The sequence below is a fragment of the Pteropus alecto genome, unplaced genomic scaffold (genome assembly GCF_000325575.1).
Source record: "Pteropus alecto unplaced genomic scaffold, ASM32557v1 scaffold59, whole genome shotgun sequence".
NCBI lineage: Eukaryota > Metazoa > Chordata > Mammalia > Chiroptera > Pteropodidae > Pteropus > Pteropus alecto.
The window spans coordinates 4,540,181-4,565,136 of NW_006443292.1; the positions used below are offsets into that span (position 1 = coordinate 4,540,181).

The window sequence follows — 24,956 nt, forward strand, 5'->3', positions numbered from 1 at the left end:
CATCGTTCAGGTCAATGCCCCCTCTCCCAGGAGGGCTGCTAGCAGGCATGCTTCCTGGAAATATTACCCAAGAGGAACCAAGATCGAGATGATCTATTAAACACACTGTGAAACAGAGTTAAGATTAAGTGATAAACATAATGATGATAATAAAATGGGATGTGAAAGGTAAAAGTAAAATTTGGATAAGATATATAATGTACAAAGTTTTGGGAACAGCGATTTGGTTTATGAATTCAGACGAAATAAATGACGCCCAGAAATTCTGCTGGAGGGGGCAGGAGCGTGGAGGCAGATTAATTCTGCACATAATGGAGTCTGTATTTGTGGCTTCAGTATTGGCCTTGATAACTAGAAAAGGAGTTTTCAAATGTATTCTTGGGAAGCATAAAAAGATAATGATTTGTAGCATTTAAAAACGGGAGATTTACAATAGCCGAGATAATGGAGGCAACCCAGGTGTCCATCAATGGATGAATGGCTAAAGAAGAGGTGGTACTTATCTACGATGGACTATTATTACGCAGCCATTTAAAAAAAAAAAAATTAAAAGAATGAAATCCTGCCATCTGCAATGACATGGATGGACCTAGAGAGTATTGTGCTGAGTGGATTAAGTCAGACAGAGAAAGATATGATTCAGCTTACATATGGGCTCTATAAAAACAAAACAAATGAACAAATAAAACAGGAATGAACTCATAAATACAGAGAACATTTTGAGGGTGGCCAGATAGGAGGGAGATAAGGGTTTGTGAAAAAGGGGAAGGGATTAAGAAGTATAAATCGGGAGTTACAAAACAGCCATGAGGATGTAAAGTATAGCATAAGGAATACTGAGTAACTATGCACGATGTCAGATGGGTACTAGACTTAACGGGGTGATCATTTCATAAGTTATATAAATGTCTAAAAGCATAAGGAATACTGACTAACTATGCACGATGTCAGATGGGTACTAGACTTATCGGGGTGATCATTTCATAAGTTATATAAATGTCTAATAACTATGCTGTATACCTGAAACTAATATAATATCGTATGCAAAAAAAAGAATTATAGGAAGGTATGATGACGATGTTTCATCAAATAGCAAATATCAATAAATAAAAATTATTTTAAAAATTAAATGCTGAAAAAAAAAAGTATGTGTTTTCCAAAATAACTACGAAACAATTACAAATTACTAACGACCTATCTATGAAACAATTACAAATTACTAACGATCTACCTATGAAACAATTACAAATTACTAACGACCTATCTGCGACTCAAGAGAAAACAAAGAAAATACCAACAAAGAATAAACTAAAATGGCAGGTATGTCATTTAAGAAAAATCACTCATAAGGTTAAAACTGTGTATGCTACCGTTCGATAAAAAGAAATGACTTTTTGATTATTAAAAGGGAAAAACTTGATTGTTTATAATATAATATCCTTTAATTTATTATCTGCTGCTTATACGTGATCAAACCAAAGAAATCGCTCCAAAAGGTTTAGATCAAAAGCCACGTAATACAGTTGGGGAACCTCAAGGCGCGCTCAGGTATGGTCCCGGTGACTTTTTTTTAGATACCACCATGGTTTTCTTCGCCAGGTAGTTTGGGACCCAAGTAGCACGTGCAGGGTGGACGGTACAGATGGCACAAGAATGTCAATGTCATGTGTTGTACATATCGCTATTGCAAATGGCATGCGGCTGCATTTGAGCCCGGCCTCCCACGGTGGGTATGTCACCACTGACCTGTAGTGACCGGAATGACACATCTTCCTGAAGACAGGCCTTGTCCACCCACCACAAGAGACTGTTAAAGAATTAAATAAGCTCTGCTGTTTACTCTTTACGATGCTGTTAAGAGAGAAGCTTCTGATAAAATTCCAGTGGCTTCTCTTTTCGTGCCAAAGTGCGGCCATGCATAAGGCCCACTTCCGGATCTGCTCATGCGCTGACATACTTTTTGGCCCAGACAGACCTTTCAGAGAGCTGGGTTGTTTGTGGTTACTAAATGTTACTCTAAATGTTACCCTAAATGTTACTGATTCCACACTTCGTTTGTAATAAAACTCACCCGCGTCGTGGAAAAACGGTCGGCAATTAATTTTATTTACCAGTTCGTCACTGGCCTTCCCTTCCATGTGATCATCCAGTCGCTCGACATGCATATCAAAAGTGACACAATTCAGAGGGCACATGGCATATTCAAGCCAAGAATGCTGTGTGACACCAAAAACGATTTACTTGTCAACAATCTAGAATGGAAAATCTTTCTACGGAAAAAAAAAAAAAAAGCAGCAAAATCAGAAAAAAAATTTATATGAGAACCGACAGTCAAAAGTCCAAATCTATTTTAACTAGCAGGCTATACTACCCTTTTATGTTTTACAGAAACAAAAATACCCAGAAATTTAGAGAGAGAAAATCTCTAAATTTAGGTGCAAGGAAGCCTACCCTTATTATAATTTATTGAATAATTTAAGAAACAAAGTCATAAAAATCATAAAGGTGTTGCTGGTGTGTTCACATGTGGGTCTCAAGGGAGAAGTGTGTCTGACGGGAGGCCTAAAAAACGCACACGCTGTCACGACGCCACCGACAATCCCAAACGCCACTCCTGGAAAATATCTTTAAGGTGAACCCGTGTTTTAAACTCCGCAGCTGTCAACGATGAGGTGGACTGTCGTCTCAAAGCAGACTAAAAACACTGGAACCTTTCTCGCTGAACGGGAAGTCATACCCTGATCATATTTTATTTCCCAGTTCTAAATAGCAGAGAACTGTAATTTCTCTGACAACAAAGCAAAAATCCCCAAAAGGAAAAATGCAAGCACCCCGGGGTATACACAAACATGTATTTTATCCAACATAGTAACTATACTTCAGTTTAGTTAAACGACTCGGTAAAGCTTGATGTCAACGGCAAATTTAGTAGATCACCATTTTTCCTATATCTTAAAAAATGTACCAGTGAGCTTTGTAATGAGGATCCACGATGTTAACTTTGATTAAAGCTTCCATGGGCTTTGTTCAGCTCCGCCTTCCTTAGAATCGTCAGAAACCTCGGAATTGGTTTGCTAGTCTGACCTATGATAACAGTCAGAAAAGGTATTTTATCGACCACAGTTTTCAAAAGGGCATTTTAATAAAGCCAGATGACTCTACACACGATGTCCCAAGTGACAAGACCAATTAAAGTTCAGTATTTAGGTCAAGTTTCCAAACACCTGGGCAGTTCGGGTTCGCTGAATGCAGCCAGGTGGGGTGTGTCCTTCGAGGGTGGCCCACGTGCTTCGAGAAGAGGCGGGAGGGGCGGCAGCAGGACAGGCCAGAGACTGAAGTGCTTGGCGACCTACACGCTGCCTTGGTGACGGTGATGACGGTTGGGTTTAGTTTTCGGCACTTCATTTACAGAGTGTGCTACGTAACATCCCAGTATTCAGATAATAGAGAATGAAAATGAGTTGGAAACCGTGTCCTGTGGTCCCTAACCCTTCCTCTCCCGTGAGCACTTGCGTCTACCTCAAATCGCTCTCTCAGATGTCACCCACGGCTCCCAAACAGGTCAAAATATTCAGTGGCTTCTTTTTGGAGACACTAAACTCCGAGACATTTTCCTTCTCAAAACCCTCCCTGACCTCTCAGCTTCCTCCCAGAATTTCTTGCTCTCCCAGAACCTTTTTATCTGGAACCTTTTTCCTCTCAAGGTCAAGGCGATCCTACCTTCTCCGGGGATTGTCTTAGTGCCAATTGTCTACATGCAAATGACCCTATGTTTTTCTCTGACGCTGTCCTTATTTTCAAGGCAGGATTTCTATCTACCTGCCAGACGGCAACGTGGGCTGATGACAGTGCCTAAATGATGAAAACCGATGACAGTTTTCAGGTGCAAACTGAACTCTATTCCTCACGAGATTTTTTACTTCTCTATTTCCTTAAAAAGCAGTAGCCACGCAAATGAAAAACAACTCGGGCTGATCCTCTTCCTACTTCAAAAAATCTGTTTATTTTTTCCCTCAGTGTGAGTATCGTTTAAAGACTCAGAAGAGTCTTTCGGTTCTGGAAATTTCCTTGACTTTCTTGAGTACTTTGTCCTGTTTCCTCTTTTCTCTCTCTGCAGAACTTGTTATTCTGATCCCCCACATGTTCATATCGTTTCGATTTTCCGATTTCTTTGTCCCACTGCTATACTGCCTCGAATTCCTCGACTCAATTTTACTACATTTCTATCGACTTTTTAATTTCTGCTATCATATTTATGAGGTTCCTCTTCCTCACTGAATATTTTTTTAACGTACCCTTTATAACCGATGATCTCAGTGTACCACAGACTAACTTCCTCCTTGCTTCGCCTGTCTCATTTGTTTTGGCCTGTGTGTCAGAGATTTCTCCAGATGCCTGATGATCCCTAGCTGCTTGCTCACATGTAGTCGGGCATAGAAATGCCAATTAACTCTATGCGCGCGGGTGAGGCGTGCCGCTCCGGGCTGCACAGGATGGGCATGTGGCTGAGTAATTCTATGGGGAAATCGCAGTTTCCTCTTAGGTTGGTCAGAGTCCCCAGAGAAGTCTCTTCCAGTGCCCTGGGGGAAAGGTCTGGAGACAGTGGCGGTTCTCGACTTTCAGCGTGTCAAGTGTCCAACTGACGCCATCTCTGGCGCGTTATGCCTGCCCTCGGCCCTGCCTGGAACCTCCCGAAGGCCTGGTGAGGATGCGGCTTTCTCGGGCGGCTCAGTCCTCGTGTGTCTCTCACTGCTCCTGATTTGGGCCCCTTGACTCTGCCTCGGTGCGTCTCTGGGGAGAGAGCACCTGATGCATTCAGCCAGAAGGCCCTGCGCGCCCTCTTCCGCCCCACTGCCCGGGGGGACTTCCGTGAGACTCTCCCCACCCTCTCTACTTGTCTGCCTCGCCACTATGGTGCCACTGCAGTCCCCTCCTTCAAACACAAAAACAGCCATTTACTCAAAAACCTCACTGGCTCCCCGCCACCTATGGCACGGTTCAAACTCCTCAGCACGACACCCAAGGTCTTGGGTGGTCTGACCCCAACATACATTTCTAGCGGGACTTCTCATTGTACCACGCGCCACACACATCCGAACCCGCGACCGTTTGTTTGGACGGTGCACACGTTATCACGCGGTCTTGAAGACAGACCATCAATTCTGGAGAGGTGGGAACCACGCCGCCTGGATCCGATTCTCTGCTCCTACCAGCGGGGTGGTGATGGGGAAGTTACTTAATCTGTCACCTGTAGAACAGGGGTTGTTAACAGTTCCCTGCCCTCAATGGCCAACGTGAGGATTACCGGGGTGCCCGGAACGGCACCTGGCACGTAGGAAGCGCAACATACAGCACGTCTGCCCCCATAGACTGTGAGATCTGTGGCGAGGGATCTGGTCTCATTCATTTGGTACTTGTGATGTGCGTATAACAGCACAGGCACGATGCTATTCAGCAGGGCGACGTGAGAACAGCTTGGCAAACGGAGACGCACGCTCCAGGAAAGGGCGCCATGATGAGAACCCGAAGATAATGGGACTTCACGGTCCAGAACAGATGGGGGAGGCCTCCCAGCTCCCATGCTGAAGACGGGCCTTGATGAATGAGTATGGGAGGTGACTAAGGAGGTGCTGTTGAGACAGTGGGTGGGGACAACCACAGGCGGGAGAAGCAGGTTGGGGCCCATTGCACAAGGTCCTGCATAACCTGTTTGCGTCTAGTTTGTCCCAACCCGTTTGTCGGTTTCACCATCCTAGCACGCCGGGAGTCCCACAGACAATTTTGAGGAGTTTAATAGCTGAAATGCAGCTACCCGACAATTATTTAAAAAATAAATTAGAACACACTCCCAAATAACGTTGAAGCCACAAGACATAAGCAAGCATATTCTGATTCCATTTACATAAAAGGTAAAACCAGGCAAAATCTATCTACGTTGTCTCAATACAGGATAGAGTTACCTTTACAGGTGGGTAGTGGTCTGGAAGGGGACTCACGGGGACTTCTGGGATGCCAGGGAGGCTGATTCTTGGTCTGCGTACTGGGTCCACGGGTATGTCGTCTGTGAAAATTCACCAAGCTGTGAGACGTACACTCACACGTGTCACCCTGCTCTGCGACAGTTTAAAACAATAAATCAGACTCATTACACTTTGTGCTTACACGGATGCACATGTGTTTGAACTTGGAGAAGGGGTGGAGTCACAGACTGGGCAAAGATCCCTAGTTTTGTGTTCCTTTATGGACTAACTCAGAACACCTCTCAGATACTCTGAATGGCCGCGGGTAGTTACAACACAGCCGGCGTCGCTCACCTTTACCTACAGTGGCGCTTTATGAATGTGATGAACTGACTTACGCCTGAGGGTAGGTTACCTATGGAGACTCTGAAATACCAAAGCTCAGCATCCACGCAAGACTGCCTTTTCCTCCTTTTAGTCATAACGAGGGGCTGATGGTTCCTTATGAACCTTAGAGAGAAACGAGGATCAGAGACACATCTGTCCCAGCATGACTTTTAATGCGCTCGACATCTGCGTGCCCCCAGGAACATCTAGAATCACGGTTGTGTTCTTCTCAAAAAATGTGACTTTTAATGCGCTCATCATCTGCGTGCCCCCAGGAACATCTAGAATCATGGTTGTGTTCTTCTCAAAAAAAAAAAAAAAAAAGAAAAAAAAAGTTATTTTCACTATAAAAAAAGAGTTATGTACTCAGTTAAAAAGAAGTAAGAGTTAAAAAGCCTTACGAGGTCAAATTTACTTCAGATCTATTTCCCAAGGCAACCACGATTAGGACTTTCTCGTATAGTCTTATAAAAAGATTTTACGAACACACAAAAACATATATAAATCTGTTACACTTGCGCTCCCTCCTTTTCTTAAACAGGTGGAAGCCCAGTTATGTTTGTTTTTCACTGCAGATGTCTGATTTCTGTAAACATGGACACAGCTCCTCCTTTCCACGTGTCCACAGTATTCTACTGAGTTCACGTTATATTTAACCGGATATTTCTAGTCTTTTGTTTCTGCAAAGTGGCGCTGACCACCCTTGAATAGATATTCTTCGACATACTTTTTAATTGATATATAAACTAACCCAATAAATACTAATTGTCAGCCAAGTTTCTGACTCCTGCGTTTCCCTTTGGTTGACATTATTAGCATCTCATCGTTATTTTAAATTAGCAAGCTTCTGTTTAGTTCCACTGATCTTTCACGTCTACCTGAATGAGTACCAACCTGTTTTGATAACCGCAGTCTTTAATATCTGGTAAGTTGTCTTCTTCATTATTTCTCTTCAAAAGGATCATTTACAACAAATTTTTAAGGACAACACTTCAGATTTTTAAACAGGAAAATTACAGTGATTAAAAATTTTTTTTTTAAAGATTAGCCCATTCACAGACCGTATACATATATACATAGCTAATTACCTCTTTAAAAAATCTACTAAGATTCCTATTCTTTTATACGTCATAATACATGTAAATAACTCAGGAAGAAATAATAATTGCACCGTATTAGTGTCCCCCCAAATTCACGTCCACCCAGAACCCGTGAATGTGACATCATTTGGAAATAAGGTCCTTGTGCACAGAATCAAGTTAAGATGAGCTCATGCTGTATGACAGTGGGCCCGAGTCCAACAACTGGCGTCTTTTTAAGAGGGAAACTAGATACAGATACACACACAGGGAAAGCAGACCTCACGCGACCACGGAGGAAAGCGACTGGCGTGAGGCAGCTGCAGATCAAGGCACGCCGAAGGTCGCCAGCAGTCGCCAGGAGCTAGGAAGAGGCGACGGAGGACTGTCTCCTGCAGTCTGGAGATAAAGCATGGCGTTTTGATGTTGGACTTCCAGCCTCCAGGACTGGGAGACGATTTCTGTTGTTTCCAGCCACCAGTTTGTGGTAATTTGTTATAGCAGCGTTAGCAAATGGATACAGTAACCATCCCAAATTTCTGCACGTTTGAACTACGGTAAATTGTGTGAAACTCTATCAAGTGGTTGCTCATTTGCTATCTCTTTCAGTCACTGAGCTGCCTCCAACAGCCAAAGAGAAAGACAATTTGGAAAACTCTTTTAAGGTTTTCGTCTGTTTGTTTTACTATTTATCTCATAAGGCACAATCTACATTGGGGAAAAACAGTCCCTGGAAATAAATTGCCACTGTTTTACAGAGGATTCACAGTTTTATTATACATCGCCTCAGTCTGTTTTAACAACTTCATTAGTGCTGTTGGATTATATGGAAAAAGATTTTTCTTCTGCAAACGGTGAATGGCACCTTGTAGCTCTTCGAAGCATTTTACTGTTCTGTAAGCTGTTCCCACTTTGGAGTCAGTGTTATTTGGGACTATATCACAATCGACAGAGAAGGGATTATTAGATGCTTTTGGAACCAGAGGTCTTGACTGAAGCTCTGGGCTAAGTTCTTTTTTATTCTTACTTATTCCAACAGTGTCCTGAATTTTCTTCATTGCTTCTTGGTATAAAGATGTCTCTTTACTATTTGCTGAACATGGGTCTTTGGATTCTACTTCAGAATCATCAGAACTGTCATAATCTACCAGACTTTGAGAAGCTTGAGGAAGAGACTGACCGTCAGCCTGGAGTGTGGCTTGGGTCTCCTTGGACATCACGACCTGGTTTGGTGGTTCAGAAGAAGCATCAGAAGGCCACGAGGCCGAAGCACAAGCATTCCTGTGACTGCCACGAGCAGCCCAAGGACTAGGTTCTGTTCGGCTGCTGCTTCTGTCTTGGACAAGTGAGGAGACACGACCACAGATATTTATGCTATCGTTAGATTCAGTGACATCGAAGGACTTGCAAATGGTGAAAAATTTATCCCAGTCTTTCTGCAGTAATTTTAAATATCTAACAAAATATTCAAGAAAACAGGTTTCTGAGGAAATCAGAAAGTCAAGAAGAACGGTAGCATCGAACCCTACATTTTTTAAAAAGAATAAGAAAATACAGTGTGGATTGTAGCCATTTTCATGTGTGTGATGGTCCCATTTTTCTTTTTCTTGGGTCAAGCTTTCAACAGCTTCACGTTCTCTGAAAATAGAGATAATGGAGACCCCGGATGAATGACTTTTGCAAAAAGGAGTTTTGGCAGATATAACATACACATATAGTAAATTCACCTACTGGATTACTTTCTAATATATGTATCATATATATATATATAAAAAAAAACTTCAAACTAATCTCTTTTTCCACAAATTCTCTATAAATCAGACCTAATAAAATAAAATAAACGAAAACTGACTTGGGTAGTTCCAGTTTTCATCTGCCCAACAGAGTACTCTGCCTTCCGTCTCTTGACATCAAAGTGCCACATTCTTACAGGTAAATACTGCAGTGAGGTGGGGATGGACCCTAACATCCTTCCTTTCCAGTCTGGGCACGTGACCCAGACTGACCAATCAGAGTCTCCACGTTCCCAGACACGGTGATTGGTTCCGCCATGAATGTGCGACCCAATCGGATCTCCCCTAGGACTTCTGCTGCAATGATTAAAGATTATCGCCATAAGGCTGCTGTAGTCTGACACTGCCGGGGACCGTGCCCGAGAATGAATTCAGAGCTTTCGACAGAAAGAAAAATAATCAACGACATGACTTAAATCCTTGAGTGTACAGTTATGCTTGATGCCAACTTGATCCCTTAGAATTTCCAATTAAGGGCCAATAAACTCTTTTTAGAAATCCACATATAAAGTGAATTTATTTCAGAGGCTTCCTATTTCGCAAGGAGTCAGCTTTGAGTACAACTAAGATTGTTCTAATAGGCACGTGCATTCGGACGGAGTTTGTATTCGACCATTTCTGAGCCTAATTCAAATCACACGCAGGAATTCTGTGTTCTTGATTAGAACTTTTTGAAAATTGGCCCCAAACACTTAGAGTCTGCAAGCGACCACTGCCAGAAGTGCCATCGCACGAGAAGTGGCAGCAGGACACTACACTGACAATCATTACGAAGAAGCCCCTTTCTCTGAAGCCAAGAAATGGAAATATAACAACTACTTTAGGGTTTTAATAAGGCGGAAGCAGAAATAGTGTACAAGGTCATCAGACATTAGCTCCGTAACCAAGTACAGATATTTGCCACAGGAAGATATTACCCCGAGTACAACTGTCTTAATAAAGCAGAAATGCAATCGGTATAAAATCGGCAACATAACTTCGTGATCGATTTCAGATTTGCTTCAAAATGGTAGCAGTTCGACCGCATGAAAATTGAACACGGCTCCTCTGATGACTTATGAGGTTGTACTCACCTTTACAAAGGTAAAAATTACCTTGCTGAAGTTCGATACGGGAAAGTTGGGCAGAGTTCTTAAAATTCTACTAGATTATGATTTAGACAAGAGTGTTAACCTACTCCTGATCACAAAGGTAGAACAGAGATGGAGACTAAACCAGAACTCATACCCCTGCTGCCCTGGGTCTGCCTAGCCAGCCGCATTTTCGAATGAAAACTCGAATGTAATCTCATTTTTACATAGGGCGCAGTTAAAGAAAGGGACCAGAACTTATCAGGAAACCACGAGATCAGTAGGGATTTTCTCCCCTCCTAATGATGGAAAGTAAATAACAGGTCTAGCATAGCATTAAAAATGTGTTCTACTTTCCTGGCACGTGGATGGTACACTCGCTTTGCCATGTACTAACCTGGTCAGTCTCAGGTAGATGCCCACTGTCGCTTTGGCAGCCTCGACCATGTCGTCGTCTTGCTCTAGGAAGACCCTACACAACCACTCGCACGGATCGTGTGACAGCGGGGAGGGCTGGAGGTGGGGCTCTAAGAAGGTCAGTAACTCGGACATGAACTTCTGTAAAACAACTTCGAAAAATGCAAATTTCAAAGAGGAGGCAACAGGTTATGGACGCATTCATTTCCTGTCTGTGAATGACTATCTAAAGAATTTCAGAAGGCAAGATCATAACCCACACTTTCTAAATGTCTGCAAGTTAGGGATTATTTCTACTTTGCAAATTAGGAAATTGAGCTTAAGAGGAAAAAAAGTGACTCGCAATAGAATACACTTAAAACCTACAGATCATCTATTTGCTTTAACTGCCAAATAACTAATTATCTCGGAGAAATCAAAGTTACATGAATTCTTGCATATAAATGAATGAGCAGCAGACGACAGAAATCGCTTTGCTGAATGCCGTAGCTGTCTGTTAATACAGGCAAAATGCAACAAAACAAAAATAATTTTGCTTCCAAAATAACGGAAGAAAAAGGTTTTGTTTAAAGCATTAAAAAGAAGTACTATTATTAAGCAGAAAAATCAAAAAGGTTTTGGGAAGTTTTAACTGCAATTTAGAACTCTGAATTATATGACACATGCCACCTAGTGTTACACATGACAACTGCACAGGACTCTAATACATAGTTATTGCCAGCTATTTGATACCCAAAGCAGTTCAGGGAAGTCACTGCCTATAATTCGAACCTTTCGCTAAAACAGCAAGGTGCTTGTTTAGAGACGTTTACGCTCCATCTTTGTGATGAAGGGGAGGACATGTCTTCCCCAACACCTACCTTGAACATCATACTTTCAAATAGCTGTCTCAGGACTCTGAGTTAACATCCTGCAAATTATATGCAACAATTTCTTCGTCAATAAAACCTCTCGCATATTAGTTCAATTCAAGTCCTAATTATCAGTCATCCGCATTAGTAGGTGTACCAACTTTATGAAGAAAAAGATGAATAAAATACTACTAATTTCTGGATATGAATTGACTTACTGTATCACTTACTTTGAGGGGACCCAATAGCAACTATCATTTTTAACCTTAGTCATTGATTATGCTTCTGCAAATTCGGTTTAGCTCACAAAAAACTGCCATGTTTCTTAAGGTAATTCTTTTTATTTTTTTTTTTCATGGCAATCTGATAAATCATAACTAGGATTACACGTAACTGAAATTAGTGGAGATTTGATCATTATAAATAATTTCACTTCAGTAAACCTTTACTTTGCATGTAAAAGGAGTTAGAATTAATTACCTTTCATTTCGTTTGCTGATGCACAGTTTTGAAACTTGATTTCTAAGGATTTGATGACAAGTAAGCTCGCAGCTCTAAGGGTCACGTGATCGGGAACAGGGACAGACTCCGATCCAGGTGGAACTTCGCCACCTCCAAAGCGAGACGGTTTCCCACGGACAGACAGTGTCCTCAACAAGCCCAAGTCCACAGCCTGCAAGACGGCGTCAGCTAAGGCCAACATGTCCACATTTAAATGACAATCTGGTGGCGTGAACGCAGGGACAGATCCCCGACAGAGGTCGTCACCCACTTTACAGAGAAGGCACTTTTTGATGAATATGATGAACTTCCTTTTGACGAAAGCCTGTACGGGCCAGGTAATCACATCTAGCACGCAAGAAGGTTTCAAAAATACAATCCTCTGGCAGGTGAACTGTGATGCCAGGTGGATTCTAGAGGCTATAAGAAGTTCAAGCAACTCCAGGAAACATATCAAGGTGTTTACTATTTTAGTAGTATCCTGGCAGTTTTCAAAACGCTGAGAAAATAAGGAATCGTAAAAGACTTCAAAAATACTGTCAAAAGGTGTCAGGAACTGCTTTAAGATTTCTGCAATTATAAAAATAGTGATCATAAACAACAGGAAAAAACAGTCCTCTGAAAACACACTTTTACAATCCAATTTTTAGAAATGTCATTTTACGAGATGGAAAAATGGATTTGCACTGCTTCCTGCTAACGTGAACACACGAAGAGGCTAACCAGTAATAACCACGCTAATATCCATTTTACAAGTAACAGTACTATCAGACTACGCCAGGGATCTATAATAACGAAAAGCTTTCGTTTTAATTTTTAATAACAACGGAAAGCTTTTAATCTTTTTCTTTTAAAAAGGTATCTTCTATCAAAAAATATGGAGTGAGAGTCTTTGGTTTTTCATACTTCAACATAGACGGTGTAAAGTAAGTTTTACTCTTTGTTATAAATATAACGCTCCTTGAGAGCAAGATAATGCTGATTGTTGATGGGAGAACGTAATTCATACCTGTTTTTTGTGAACGTGTATCTTTAAAGATTTCTTTTATTACAACAGCAAGAGTCCAGAGGCAGTACACTATTTTATCACTTTCAGAGTATTCGGAAAGGTTTTTATGGCAAAAAGCAACCCAAGAATTACTTAATGTTATCTGCGAGTGAGAAAAAAAATTTTTAAAGTAGTAAGTTATAATACAATTTTTCTTAACAGTTACAAATTACCTATTATACACACCTATTTTAAAAAACAACACTTTTTTTTAAATAGTAAAAATTTTTAAAGTAGTAAGTTATAATACAATTTGAAATAGTAAAAATTTAAAGTAGTAAGTTATAATACAATTTTTCTTAACAGTTACAAATCACCTATTAATCACCTGTTTTAAAAAACAACACTGTTTTTTAAAAAAGTATAACATTTGTTAAAACGAGGACACAAATATCCGAATATTCTTTATGTCAGGAAATTCAACATGCCATGGAAATCAAGGATCAAAAGGGAACAGGAAAATATTAGCGGTGGTTATTTATCTTTACGTGGTGGAAGGATGTATAATTTTTATTTTGTTCTTCATACTTTTTCTAATGTTCCAAATTTTCTTCGGCAAATTCTACCCTTCTGTATTTGGGGGAAAAAAAGTTGTTTTCAGAAAGGAACAAGCGATTATAGCTGAAAGTCAGAAGAATGTTTATAACATTCAGATAGGAGAAAAATCTGATGCTCGATTTATTCATATATTTTTCATTATGTGTGAGGATCAATCTTAGAATTTATTTACATTAAACTTGTGAAAATGGTCTCTGTCTCAAGCAGGGATTCCTAAACCTTTCCCTGGAGGAGAATAAAGACCCTACCTACTCTTTTGAGAATCCGAAGAGAGTTATGGACTCTCCGACTTGAAACCCGTCTTTTGGATTAAGAGTCTGAGTTATGAGTTACAACATATTTAAGACTCTAATCCTTGACACGAGTCATCATCCTATTATTGCATTCTTATACTTCTGTGGATTTACATGTTATTATGTGAGCGAACATTTTACTGATACAGATATCTGAAGGGTAAAACTGAATGCCGAAGAGGAATTTTAAAGAAACTATAAAAGAAATAATAACTAGTTCGATTACGTTTCTTACCTTTTCTTTCAATTGGAAATACAGGAGTAGGGCAAGGCATTTTGCAGCCATGTGAGATAACAATTTATCCGAGTTCTGGAACATACCGGTCTATAGGAAAACAAATAGATTTACCCACTGTTGCTAAGTGTTTTTAAAACTTTCGTTTTAAAAATCTAGATCTTAAAAAAAGATATAACCTGCAAAGAAAAGGCTTACTAATTTAGAATCCAAGTCAGATGATTTTAAGAGAATTTGAATGATCTCTCTGTATTTATCCTTTGCATGGAATTCGGTCTCAGACAGTATCCTGGTTAGCATCACTTTGGTCACCGTTAACTGAAGGAGTAGTATTTCTCGGGCACTGCTCGTTTGAGCGCATCTCTTCAAACACACGGGAGCTACAGAGGTGGTGGCCCAATTAACAGAGGATGGCTGACACTTGTCCCGGAAACCAAGAGTGTGTGAACATTCTGAGGAGGTGGCTGTAGAGTCGTCTCGATCCAAAAATACTGGGTTGAGATAAAAGACGTATTCCTGACTGTCATTTTCCAGTGTGGCTCCAAGAAGTACCTTCTTGTATAACTGTTCTAAAACTTCGCAGAAGTCTTTCATTTTGATCGCCAAAATATATCTTCTAAGAAGGTCTGACAGTTCCAAATGGGAAATAGTAATCTTAGAAATGCGATGAATCCCTAAGACGTTTCTTCAGCGAAACCTAAAATAAGAAAAATGATTTAAACGTTGTGTTATATACATCATATTATCAGGAACAGGCATCTGTTCATTTAGTCTCTAAAGTTCAAAGTAATACTGCTTGCTTAATTTCTAAAATGAAATATTGGTAATAGGAACACTAAGACCATAAAAATGAAGTGTGTTTTCCAAACAGATTGAAGACCACAAAATCATTTTAAATTTTTTCACAGTCGAAATTTCGGTTTTCCTCTAACATTTTTCAATGGGCTATCAAGGGTTTTTCAAGTGCTATTAACATCTGGACTGGATAATTTTGTTTGGGGAGCTGTCTTTTGCATCGTAGGATGTTTAGCAGCATCCAGGTCTCAACCCACTAGATGCCAGTAGCGCCCCCTTTGGGGGACAAAATCATCCAGGCTGAGAACCACTGAGCTACCTCAAACTGGTTAACCTTCACCTTCAACTTATACATGAAAACCTGAAGTTACATTGCTTGGTGGTCAGACAGTATTATGGTTATCGCTAATGAATTGCCGACTTACGACTATATGATAAAGAAACCTATTTATTAATGAAAAATATAATGCGTATTAAGAAAAAAATCATATGATAATAGAAAGGTCATGGTCATCGCTTAAAACGTTAAGTAAAAAATTTAAAAATGCCATCCCAAGAAAAAGACAAGATATCCAGCAAAAGCAATCCAGAAGTATACTCGTAGCTGGATGGGAATGTAGACATCCGGTTGTCCCAGAATCCTCTGACGTGATGAGACCAGGATGAGTGAAGGGTAAGGACATTCAGGGTCAGAGATGGCTTTTAAAAGCAGAGAATACGGCAATCAACTGACAGAGGAATAGAGGGAGCGTGTAGTTACTATAGAGAACTACACGTTTAAGACTTGGGCACAAGCAAAGAGATCACTGAATATCCCTTCGATGGAATGCTGGAGCCTGGGAATTACCTGATCCCACTGAGTTAGGTCTTTTCGTTGCTGGTCAGCTGCTTTGCACCTCTGTAAATGATGAATGATAGCAATGCAAGTAACTCTTGTCTACAGACAATACGCAAGTGATTGATTGTCTGGTGGAGGGACACGCCCTCCCTGCGGTGGGAAAACCCAGCTTTGCCTCCATTCATAAACTCATTTCGACAGTCCTTTACGCCACATAAATGCGTGGTTCTTTTCCTTCTCCTTTAAAATGACTGTGACATCTACCTGGTTCTCTCATTAACTAATGAGTTCAATAAAATCGTGGATATGATTTCGTAGGAGTCGTGATTTTGTCATCTTAAAATTTCTCCTTTAACAAAATCCACAGACTTTCCCGACTTCTTTATAAACGCCCTGCCTATCTTTACCCTCCTTCCTCCCCGCGAAAGACCTCGGAGGGCTGTCACATATGTTGGGTGTCACCTCTATGAAGAGGTCACAGACCTGCCCTTGGTCTTCCAACCTCCTTCTACACTCGCTCGGCTTCAAAGAAATTTCAGTTTCTGATCACCGCCCCTCCCCCCTCACAAGACAAGCTGCCCTGTGTAAGTCCCCTGGTGTAGAAATAGATATTAAGCAGCCTATAGATTTTAATTTAAAGTTATAAATAAAACTTTTGGCAAGTTTTCTCTGAATCTTATTTTTGGAAATATAATCTGGTTCCATGTGACGATGTGAAACTTTACCTAAGTCCTGTGCTCCCAGGAAGCAGAAATGGTTAAGGAAAACCGACAGCAGCCTTCTGTTTTGCAAGGAAGGGCTGAGCAGGAAGGACCACACCCCCAGATAGGACCATGTCCACCCCTTCTCACTGACTCCCTTGTTTCATAAAATCCCACGTGTTCTCCTTCTTCTTCGAGAGGTTTCTCATTGATGAACGTTTTCCTTTTGCAACACCTTGGATAAAATCATCTCCTTAACTGTCTGTGTATCTTGCCTGTCGCACATCAGAAATTAGTTTCCATGTTCCACTTCAAAATCTGACTCCATTGTACCTACCTTACTTTAAGAGAACATTTCTTCCCAAACTACTGACATTTTTATATGTCACAACGTCTACGACAATAGACTATTTTAGATTTTAACTAATATCATATTCTGAACTCTATTATTATAATTTTCAGTCACAAATGGAATTATTTTTATTTCAATGCTCCAGCAATAAAAATACTTCTATTTCTATACATCTTAAGTCATTAAATTTTACCACAAACGTGAGTGAAATTGCTCCATTCAATCATTTTTGACCTACAAAAAGGGCCATTTCAAATGATTCAACCATTTCAGCACACAAAACTAAAATGAATGCCAATAAGTAGATAAAGAAACAAGCAAACGAACATTTCAGGGAAATGAGCTGTTTTCTACCATGACCAGACTTAGGTTCTTTGATAAGAGTGGCTAGGAGAAATTTGGCTGAAAAGTTATAAACTTTAAATTGAGATACAGATTCAAAATGACCCTTTATAGAGGAAAAACACAAAGCATCCATTAGGGGTTAGAAATACTGGTAGGTAGTTAGGTAGACATGAGCGACTGGGGAATGAACACCCCTCCCAAAGACCTCCCTTGGGATCTCCCTAGAACCCCCATTTGATGGTTATAAATTATCCCTACATCCTGAGGCTCAAAGGATTGAAAAGCCATAAAATAGTAGCTGGTTTGGTTGGGCCACAAGCTCTTGCACAGTTAATAGTATCCTAACCCCTCTGTAACCACAGCCTCGTTACACCATCATTATAATATCATGCCTATACCCGGAAGTTTATGATTCTAATTATAACAGACTGAATTCTGGGTGCCCGCATGCGTAGTAGGCAAAGGCTCATAACAGCCAAACATCAATCAAAATGATCTCGCACGTCAATCATCTAGCACCGCCCTCGTATCCCTCGATCACGGCTCTAATATAATACAGAGGCCACAGCCCTCTTTGGCGTAGCCCGTTTCTCTTTTGAAATGGACTTTAATCAATCTTACCTTTTCTAAATCTCGCTGATCTGTAATTCTTTACTGGGTCCGCGGAAAGAACAGAGGACCCCTTCAGTGGCACCGGGGCCACTATAGATTTTAGATCGCCCCAACAGTAACACCACCAAGCAGGGAGCAAATGGATGAACACGACAGGTGCTAGGCTGCTTCTATGGTGACTAAGTGTGAACCTGCTGGTCACAATATCTTTTCAATATTAATGCTGGTGAAGAAATCCGAACTGAAACAAATGTCTATAAGTAGCCCCTTGAGAATTGCAGTTGTTCCTTTACATTCTTAAAAACAAACATACAAAAAAACACATAAAAAAAACCACCCAGCCTATTACAGCATTAAAAGACACATTCTGGGGGGAGGAGAGGGGGAAGCTAGGAAATTTAACCAATCACACATTTTTTTCCTGAAGCAACTGCTACAAAGGGTGGGGGGGCATCTCAGGCTGCATCACCACAGGCCGGTCTGGAGGAGGATGGAGTCTGCGGACACCAAGGTTTTCAGTGACACTAACAAAGGGTCGGGGGAAGGGTGCTCAGAATGCTGAGAAGTTCTGAAGCCAGCCAGAGTGGAGAAACGAAAGACATCGGTCCAGCCTGGGAAGGACACAAATATTCAGAAAGGCCTAATTAGGACAAAGGAATGAGAAATGATTCTCTGGGTTCTTTTTAGAAAATGCCTCTTGGCAAAGGAGAGTGAACTCCCACGCCAGGAGGCCCAAGGGGGCACTGTGACAACCATAAGATATGTCCAAAGTCTCTTTTATTGATTAAATATTATAAAGTATTTGAATTTTGCATTCCATACCTAAGAACCATGTACGTCTTAAGATAAAAACAATATATTTTCCCATCATCTTCGCATAAAATTGACTCTCTAGGAATAATCGTTGCTGAATTTTATTGAGCGCCTATGATGTACCAGACACCATTCCGAGTGAGCAATGGGAATGTAGGGACGAGGCGAGGGAACTTAGATGTGAAATCGCGCCGCATTCAGAGACCGCAACGTGCTGACCAGCCCTCAGCCGGACCGCGAAGAAACCTGCAGAGCAAAGGAAGATTTCTGCTGGGGTTGCTAACGACCCATCTCCCAGACCTGTGGAAGGGATACATGCAGGACAGTGTGTAAGTGGCGGCCCCACGCAAAATAAAACCGTGCATTCCCTCCCTATGGCTAAAGCCACGGGGAACCTGTGGATCAAAGGCCGGGAACCGCCAGCAGGACGTTCCCGCCACAGTGTCTTCCTTTTCCATGCTGCTGCTTCTCTCTTCACTCCACGTGCCACCAAAGGAAAATGCGTACACGCTGCCTTTAAAGTGACTCGCAGAAGCTAAAGAATACGTACACTGAATTCCCCGAACGCTAGGGGACCCTCCTGCTGTCACTGTCTGTCCCTCTGAGTCTCTCTCAGGCTCCCTCTCTGCCTCTGAGAGGTGACCACGCTCTGTCTATGGAGCGTCACCCCTTCTCTGAGGAACTTTCCTTTCTGACTCTAATTCTGGCGTGCGCCTGAATTCTTTCTTGCGCTCGGCCAAGAACCTCCACGGTATGGGGCCCGAGTGCCGTGCCACTTGGGGCGATTGGCCCCGTCCTGCATCACGGGCTTCACAGCAACTGCGTGAGGTGGATCCTTACTTATCACACCCATTTTACAGATAAGAAAACTGAGGCACCAAGAGATTCGGTTACAGAGCTCGTTAAGCGGCGGAGTCGGGATGTGAACCCAGAGAGTGTCATTTCAGAGCCTGTGCCCGCCTCATCTACACCGCTGCGTGAATCGGGGTGTATGTGGGGAGGAAGGGAGACAGGAAGGTTGCTCTTTCAGATCCGGGGACTGTTCTTTCAGTTTACTTTCTGGCCCAGAGCAGGTAAGAGCCTGGGGCCTGGGTTCCAGAGTTAAATGGCTCCGCCACATCGGGGTCACCATGGGGCCAGTTACCTGCTAAGCCTCAGCCTCCTTTGTGTTCAAGGGGCACAGGACAGTTCCCAGGTCACGGGGTGCGGGGAGGGTTAAATTAAATGTGACCGTCCTTGTAATAATCCGCAGTGAACATCGGCAGGACTTCCCAGGCCCCAGCAGGACTTGTTCCCCATGACGACGCGTGGCGGGCTGACGCCTAGAACCGCCCTGCGCGCTTCTTCCATCATACTTCTGTGGTGTAAAGCTGCTTTAAGAAAACGAACAAATGTGATTTATTCGAGAATAAGCGACCGTCCTGCCCCATGGTTAAGGAGGTGGCGAGTTAAGACAGGCGCAAATATAAAAAACTAGTTACTAGAATCTCGTAATTGTTCTTATTGTGACATAACTGGCGTGTCACATTACAATAGTTTCCGGTGGACAGCATGATGAGCAGGTATTTACATGTACTCCATACGATCACTGCGACAAGTCCACTTAATATCCGTCACCATGCAGTTCCAAAATTTTTTGTGGGTGTGATGACAACTTTGAAGATCTAGTCTCTTAAAAACTCTCGAATGGGTGACACAGTATTCACCGTAACCACCAAGCTGTACGTCACACCCTTATGACTTGTTCATGCTGTGACCGGAAGTCGGTACCTTTACCTCCCCGCTTCTCCCTCCGCCCCGCCCCTATCTCTGACAAACACCTATCCATTCTGTGTATCTATGAGCCTGGTGGAATTTTTGTTTTTCCCTTCATCCATTCATCCTCTGACAGTCACTCAAGTCGTTTCCATATCTTAGCTATTGTAAATAACGCTGCGATGCCAGCATTATTGACATCAGCACCTGCTAACTAACAGACACTGGGCCTCTGACAGGGGGCGCAGGGAGCAGTCCCGACGACGGGAAACCGCAGACGAGGTCACATTCGTCTCGGCAACTTGACGGCTTGACTAGGGTCATCCTAGCTGGCATTTAATTGGCCCGGACACAGGAGTCGACGAATGCCATACTGCTGAATAAACGTGTGAGGGTTTTAGACAGGCAATGACGTGGTTTTGGTCTCAGAAGCCCAGAACCGCAGAGGGATGGCAGAAAATACCCACACGTATCTTCCCAAGATAATGCTAGTAAATGATCCCCTCTGAGACAAACCGTTTTACACACGACAGACTAAAGCTGGCCGTTAGAATCAGAGCATTTCAGTAGCAGAGAAAATCTCAGAGATGATCTTTACCGGTGGTTCTCAAACTCTTGCTTCAGAATCCCATGGAAGGCTTGTTGGAACATGACAGCTGGGCCCAGCCCCCGAGACTGGGATTCGGTGGGTCTCGGGAGGGCCCAAGAATCGGACTGGGAACTATACTTTGAACTACTAACCAATCTATTCGATTTTATTGAGAAGGAATCTGAGCTCATTGGGTTTATCATGCTAATGCTAAGAATTTTTTTTTTTAATGGAAGATGTCTAGTGTATCGATATAAAAACTAAAACCTTTCTACCTTTAGTTGCTAAAATATGGTTCTACATTTTCAGCGATGCTTCAGAATGAAATCTTTCTTCACTCATTCTCCTTTACCAACTATGCCTCCTTTTCTCACCCCGCCCACCAAGCAAACAAACAACAAACAAACAAAAAACCCCCCACTAGTGACAGGGCAGAGTTTAAGTAACGTCTATAAATGTGACAACAGTACCAACTAGATTTTACTGAACTCCTGAATTCTGAATACTGTGCACACAAACGGATTTGATTTTCAGTTGAAAAATAAAGTTATCTACCCCACCTCGGCCAAGTAGCAAATACTAAAAGATTTGTGAAACTACAAGGCTTTTATAGTGAAAACATTTATGTAACTCAAGTAAGAAGATGCCAACGCTTCTTTATTTAGTCACTCGGAAAGGTTCCTTCCTGACTCTGGACCTTGATTCAATGCTGTTCCCTCTGCCTAGAAAGCTCTTCCAAATTTTCCTTTTGCTTTAAACTTAAATATGATTTTCTATGTCAACAAACTGGACAACCTAGAAAAAAAGAAAAAAATTCCCAGAAACATATCATCTCCCAAGACTGAATCATGAAGAAACAGAAAATCTGATTACTACTAAGAGAGGTTACTACTAAGGAGACTGAATCAGGAATCAAAAACCTCTCAACATTCAAAAGCCCAGGACCAGATGGCTTCCGTGTGAAATCCACCAAACATTTGAAGAAGAAATGATACCAATCCCTCTCAAACTCTTCCAAAAACCAGAAGAGGGGGGAACACTTTCAAACTCATTTTACGAGGTCAGCATTGCCCTGCTACCAAAAGCAGACAAAGAAAAGATAATTACAAAAAACTAACAGTTGATCTACCATGTGATCCAGCAATTCCTCTACTGGGTATTTACTCCCAAAACTTGAAAACCCATATCCAAAAAGAGATTTGCACACCAATGTTCACAGCAGCATCATTCACAGTGGCCAGGACATGGAAGCAACGGAAGTGTCCTATGACAGATGATTGGCTAAAGAAGCCGTGGTACATATATACAATGGAATATGACTCAGCCATAAGAGGTGAAATACTGCCATTTGCGACGACATGGATGGACCTCGAGATAATCATGCTAAGTGAAATAAGCCAGACAGAAAAAATTAAAAATCACATGGTATCACTTATATATGGGATATAAAGCTAAAATCAACAAATGAGCAGGACAAACAGAGACTCACAGACATGGACTATAGGCTAGTGGTTACTAGTGGGGTGGGGAAAAGGTAGATGGGGTAAAGGGGATCAAATATAGAGTTTAGGGGGAGGGTAGAGTAGATCAAATATATGATAGCTGAAGGAAACCGGACTGTGGGTGGTAAACAAACAAAAGAATATACAGATGTCAAATGATAATATATACCTGAAAATTATATAATTGTATTAACCAATGTTACCCCAATAAACTTAAAAATTTTTTAAAAAAGAAAAGAAAATTACAGGCCATTATCATGATGGACATAGATGCAAAAATCCTCAACAAAATTTCAGCAAACCAAATTCAGCGGCACATCGAAAGGATCATACACCATGATCAAGTGGGATTTAGTCCGGGAACGTAAGTAAGGATGGTTCAACATCCGCAAAACTGTGACTATGATACGCCACATTAACAAAAGGAAGGATAAAAGTCATGTCATCATCTTCACAGAGGCGGAAAAAGCAACTGACAAACTTCGACATCCATTTATGATAAAAACTCAACAAATTGGGGAAAGAGGGAACATATACCTCAACCACAGCTAACATCATACTCAATGGTGAAAACCTGAAAGCTTTTCACCTAAGATCAGGAACGAGATGAAGGCATCCACTCTCGCCATGTTTACTGAACAGAGTATTGGAAGTCCTAGCCAGGGCAATTAGGCAAGAAAAATGAAAGGCATTCAAATCGAAAAGAAGTAAAACTGTTATTATATGCAGGTGACGTATTATATACAGAAAACCCCAAAGACTCCACCAAAAAAAACCTGTTAGAATAAACAAATTCAATAAAGTTTCAGGATATAAAATCAATATAAAAAAAATCCATTATGCTAATACTGAATATAAGAAACAGAAATTTAAAAAATGATCTTATTTACTTACAATTGCAACAAAAAGAATAAAATACCTACAAATAAATTTAACCAAGGAGTTGAAAGACCCACATAGACCCAGATTTTAATGAAACAAATGAAAAAGACACAAATAAATGAAAAGATATTCCATGCTCGCAGATTGGACGAGTCACTATTTTCTAGATGGCCAATCCACCCAAAGCAATCTACAGATTCAATGCAATCCCCATCAAAATTCCAACGGCATTTTCCACAGAAATAGAGCAAACAATCCTGAAATTTCTATGGAACCACAAGAGACCCTGAATAGCCAGAGGAAGGCTAGTAGTTCTTCTCAAGAACAAAGCTGGAGGCATCATGTTTCTCCATTACACATTATATTCCAATGTTCTGGTAATCTTCATGCTAACAATTTCAGAATCCAGTCAGGGGCTAGGTCACTTCTGGACTCCATAGTCCAATATGTAAACACCATCAGAGAACTCCACGCGGCGGTCCCACAAGGCACCGTCAGCACAAACTCAACTCGTTCTATGGCCTCTTAAACTCATTATCTAGCATCTGTATGTCCTAGGTAGGCATCCAAGTTGGAAATCTAGCCATCTTTCTGGACCCTCCTGCCTCTCACTGCTCTCCATCCTCACCGCCACGACTGCAGTATACACATCTACCCTGGACAACTGCCACAGATACCTCGCATAGTGGTTGTTTCTTGGCCCACCCTACACCCACGTCCTTCTGCGAACCTTTCAGGCTTTCTCTGAGTTCTTCGGAAATGCTGTGTACTTTAAGGATTCCCAGGCCTTGCTCGGCCCATTCTTCCTCCCTAAATTATACTCGATGTCCTCCCTCCCACTCTCAACTTTCAACTTGGGAACTTCTAGCTTCTGGGAAGCCTTCCATACATCCAAGTCAGGTTTGGGGACCCTGCCGAAAGCTCTCTCGGCCTATACCATGGTATTTATCTCTCAGCGCTGTTCACAGCTGTTTTCTAGTTTAGTTCATACTTGATCATAAGCTTCCTTGGGCAGGACTGAGCTGTTTGCCTACCAATAGCTCATGTGGAAGGCACCAAAATGAACATTCTTGAATAAGCGAAAGACGGCGTAAAAGAATATATCGGGGTGAATTGCAACTGTTTGTCGTGGCCCCCATCTACCACAAAACACCTTAATATTATTTTCTTCCATAAAAGCCGTTAATACACTGAAGTTACTTCTTTTATATAATTAGGTAGGCCTTCCTTTGAGGACACTGGTGGCAGCCAGCTGTCTGTTGCATTGGGTGACTTAGTCTTGCCTGGACAGTAGCCTTCCATATTCGCAGTGACCCGGCTCCCAGCTACAATCGTGTCCTTTGAGCAGTCAGTGATCTTTTCACAGCATAAATGAGACACTATAACTTCCGTGCGATGGCCCACAAGGTCCTAGAAGATCTGTAGCCTGTCCCCCACCCCCAGCCCCACTACCAATGATTCTCCCTCTTACCCATTCGGCTTGACTCCGCGGGCCTTCTTTCCTGTAGTTCCTATAAATAGCAAAGGTTATTTCAGCATCCGAGGCTTTGCTCTTTTGAATCTCTCTGCCTGAAAATTCA

General features: G+C 41.7%; 1 protein-coding gene across 9 annotated transcripts in view; it reads right to left on the reverse strand.

Annotated features, from left to right (window-relative positions):
- Positions 1-6,734: 6,734 nt before the first annotated feature.
- Positions 6,735-24,956, reverse strand: part of LINS1 (lines homolog 1) — an 18,867-nt gene continuing 645 nt past the window's right edge. For 2 of the 9 annotated variants that reach the window (XM_025041229.1, XM_025041228.1), the window contains exons 2-8: positions 24,848-24,887; positions 14,391-14,889; positions 14,193-14,282; positions 13,068-13,209; positions 12,038-12,628; positions 10,687-10,858; positions 7,245-9,064 (exon numbers count right to left, since the gene is read on the reverse strand). In XM_025041229.1, coding sequence (XP_024896997.1) covers positions 8,179-9,064; positions 10,687-10,858; positions 12,038-12,628; positions 13,068-13,209; positions 14,193-14,282; positions 14,391-14,786 — 2,277 coding nt within the window. In that variant the 5' untranslated portion in view covers positions 14,787-14,889; positions 24,848-24,887 and the 3' untranslated portion in view covers positions 7,245-8,178. Of the gene's footprint in view, positions 9,065-10,686; positions 10,859-12,037; positions 12,629-13,067; positions 13,210-14,192; positions 14,890-17,844; positions 18,949-19,792; positions 20,022-24,847; positions 24,888-24,956 lie in introns of those variants that run through there. The other 7 variants (XM_025041224.1, XM_015598725.2, XM_025041226.1 and 4 more) reach the window with 7 other exon arrangements.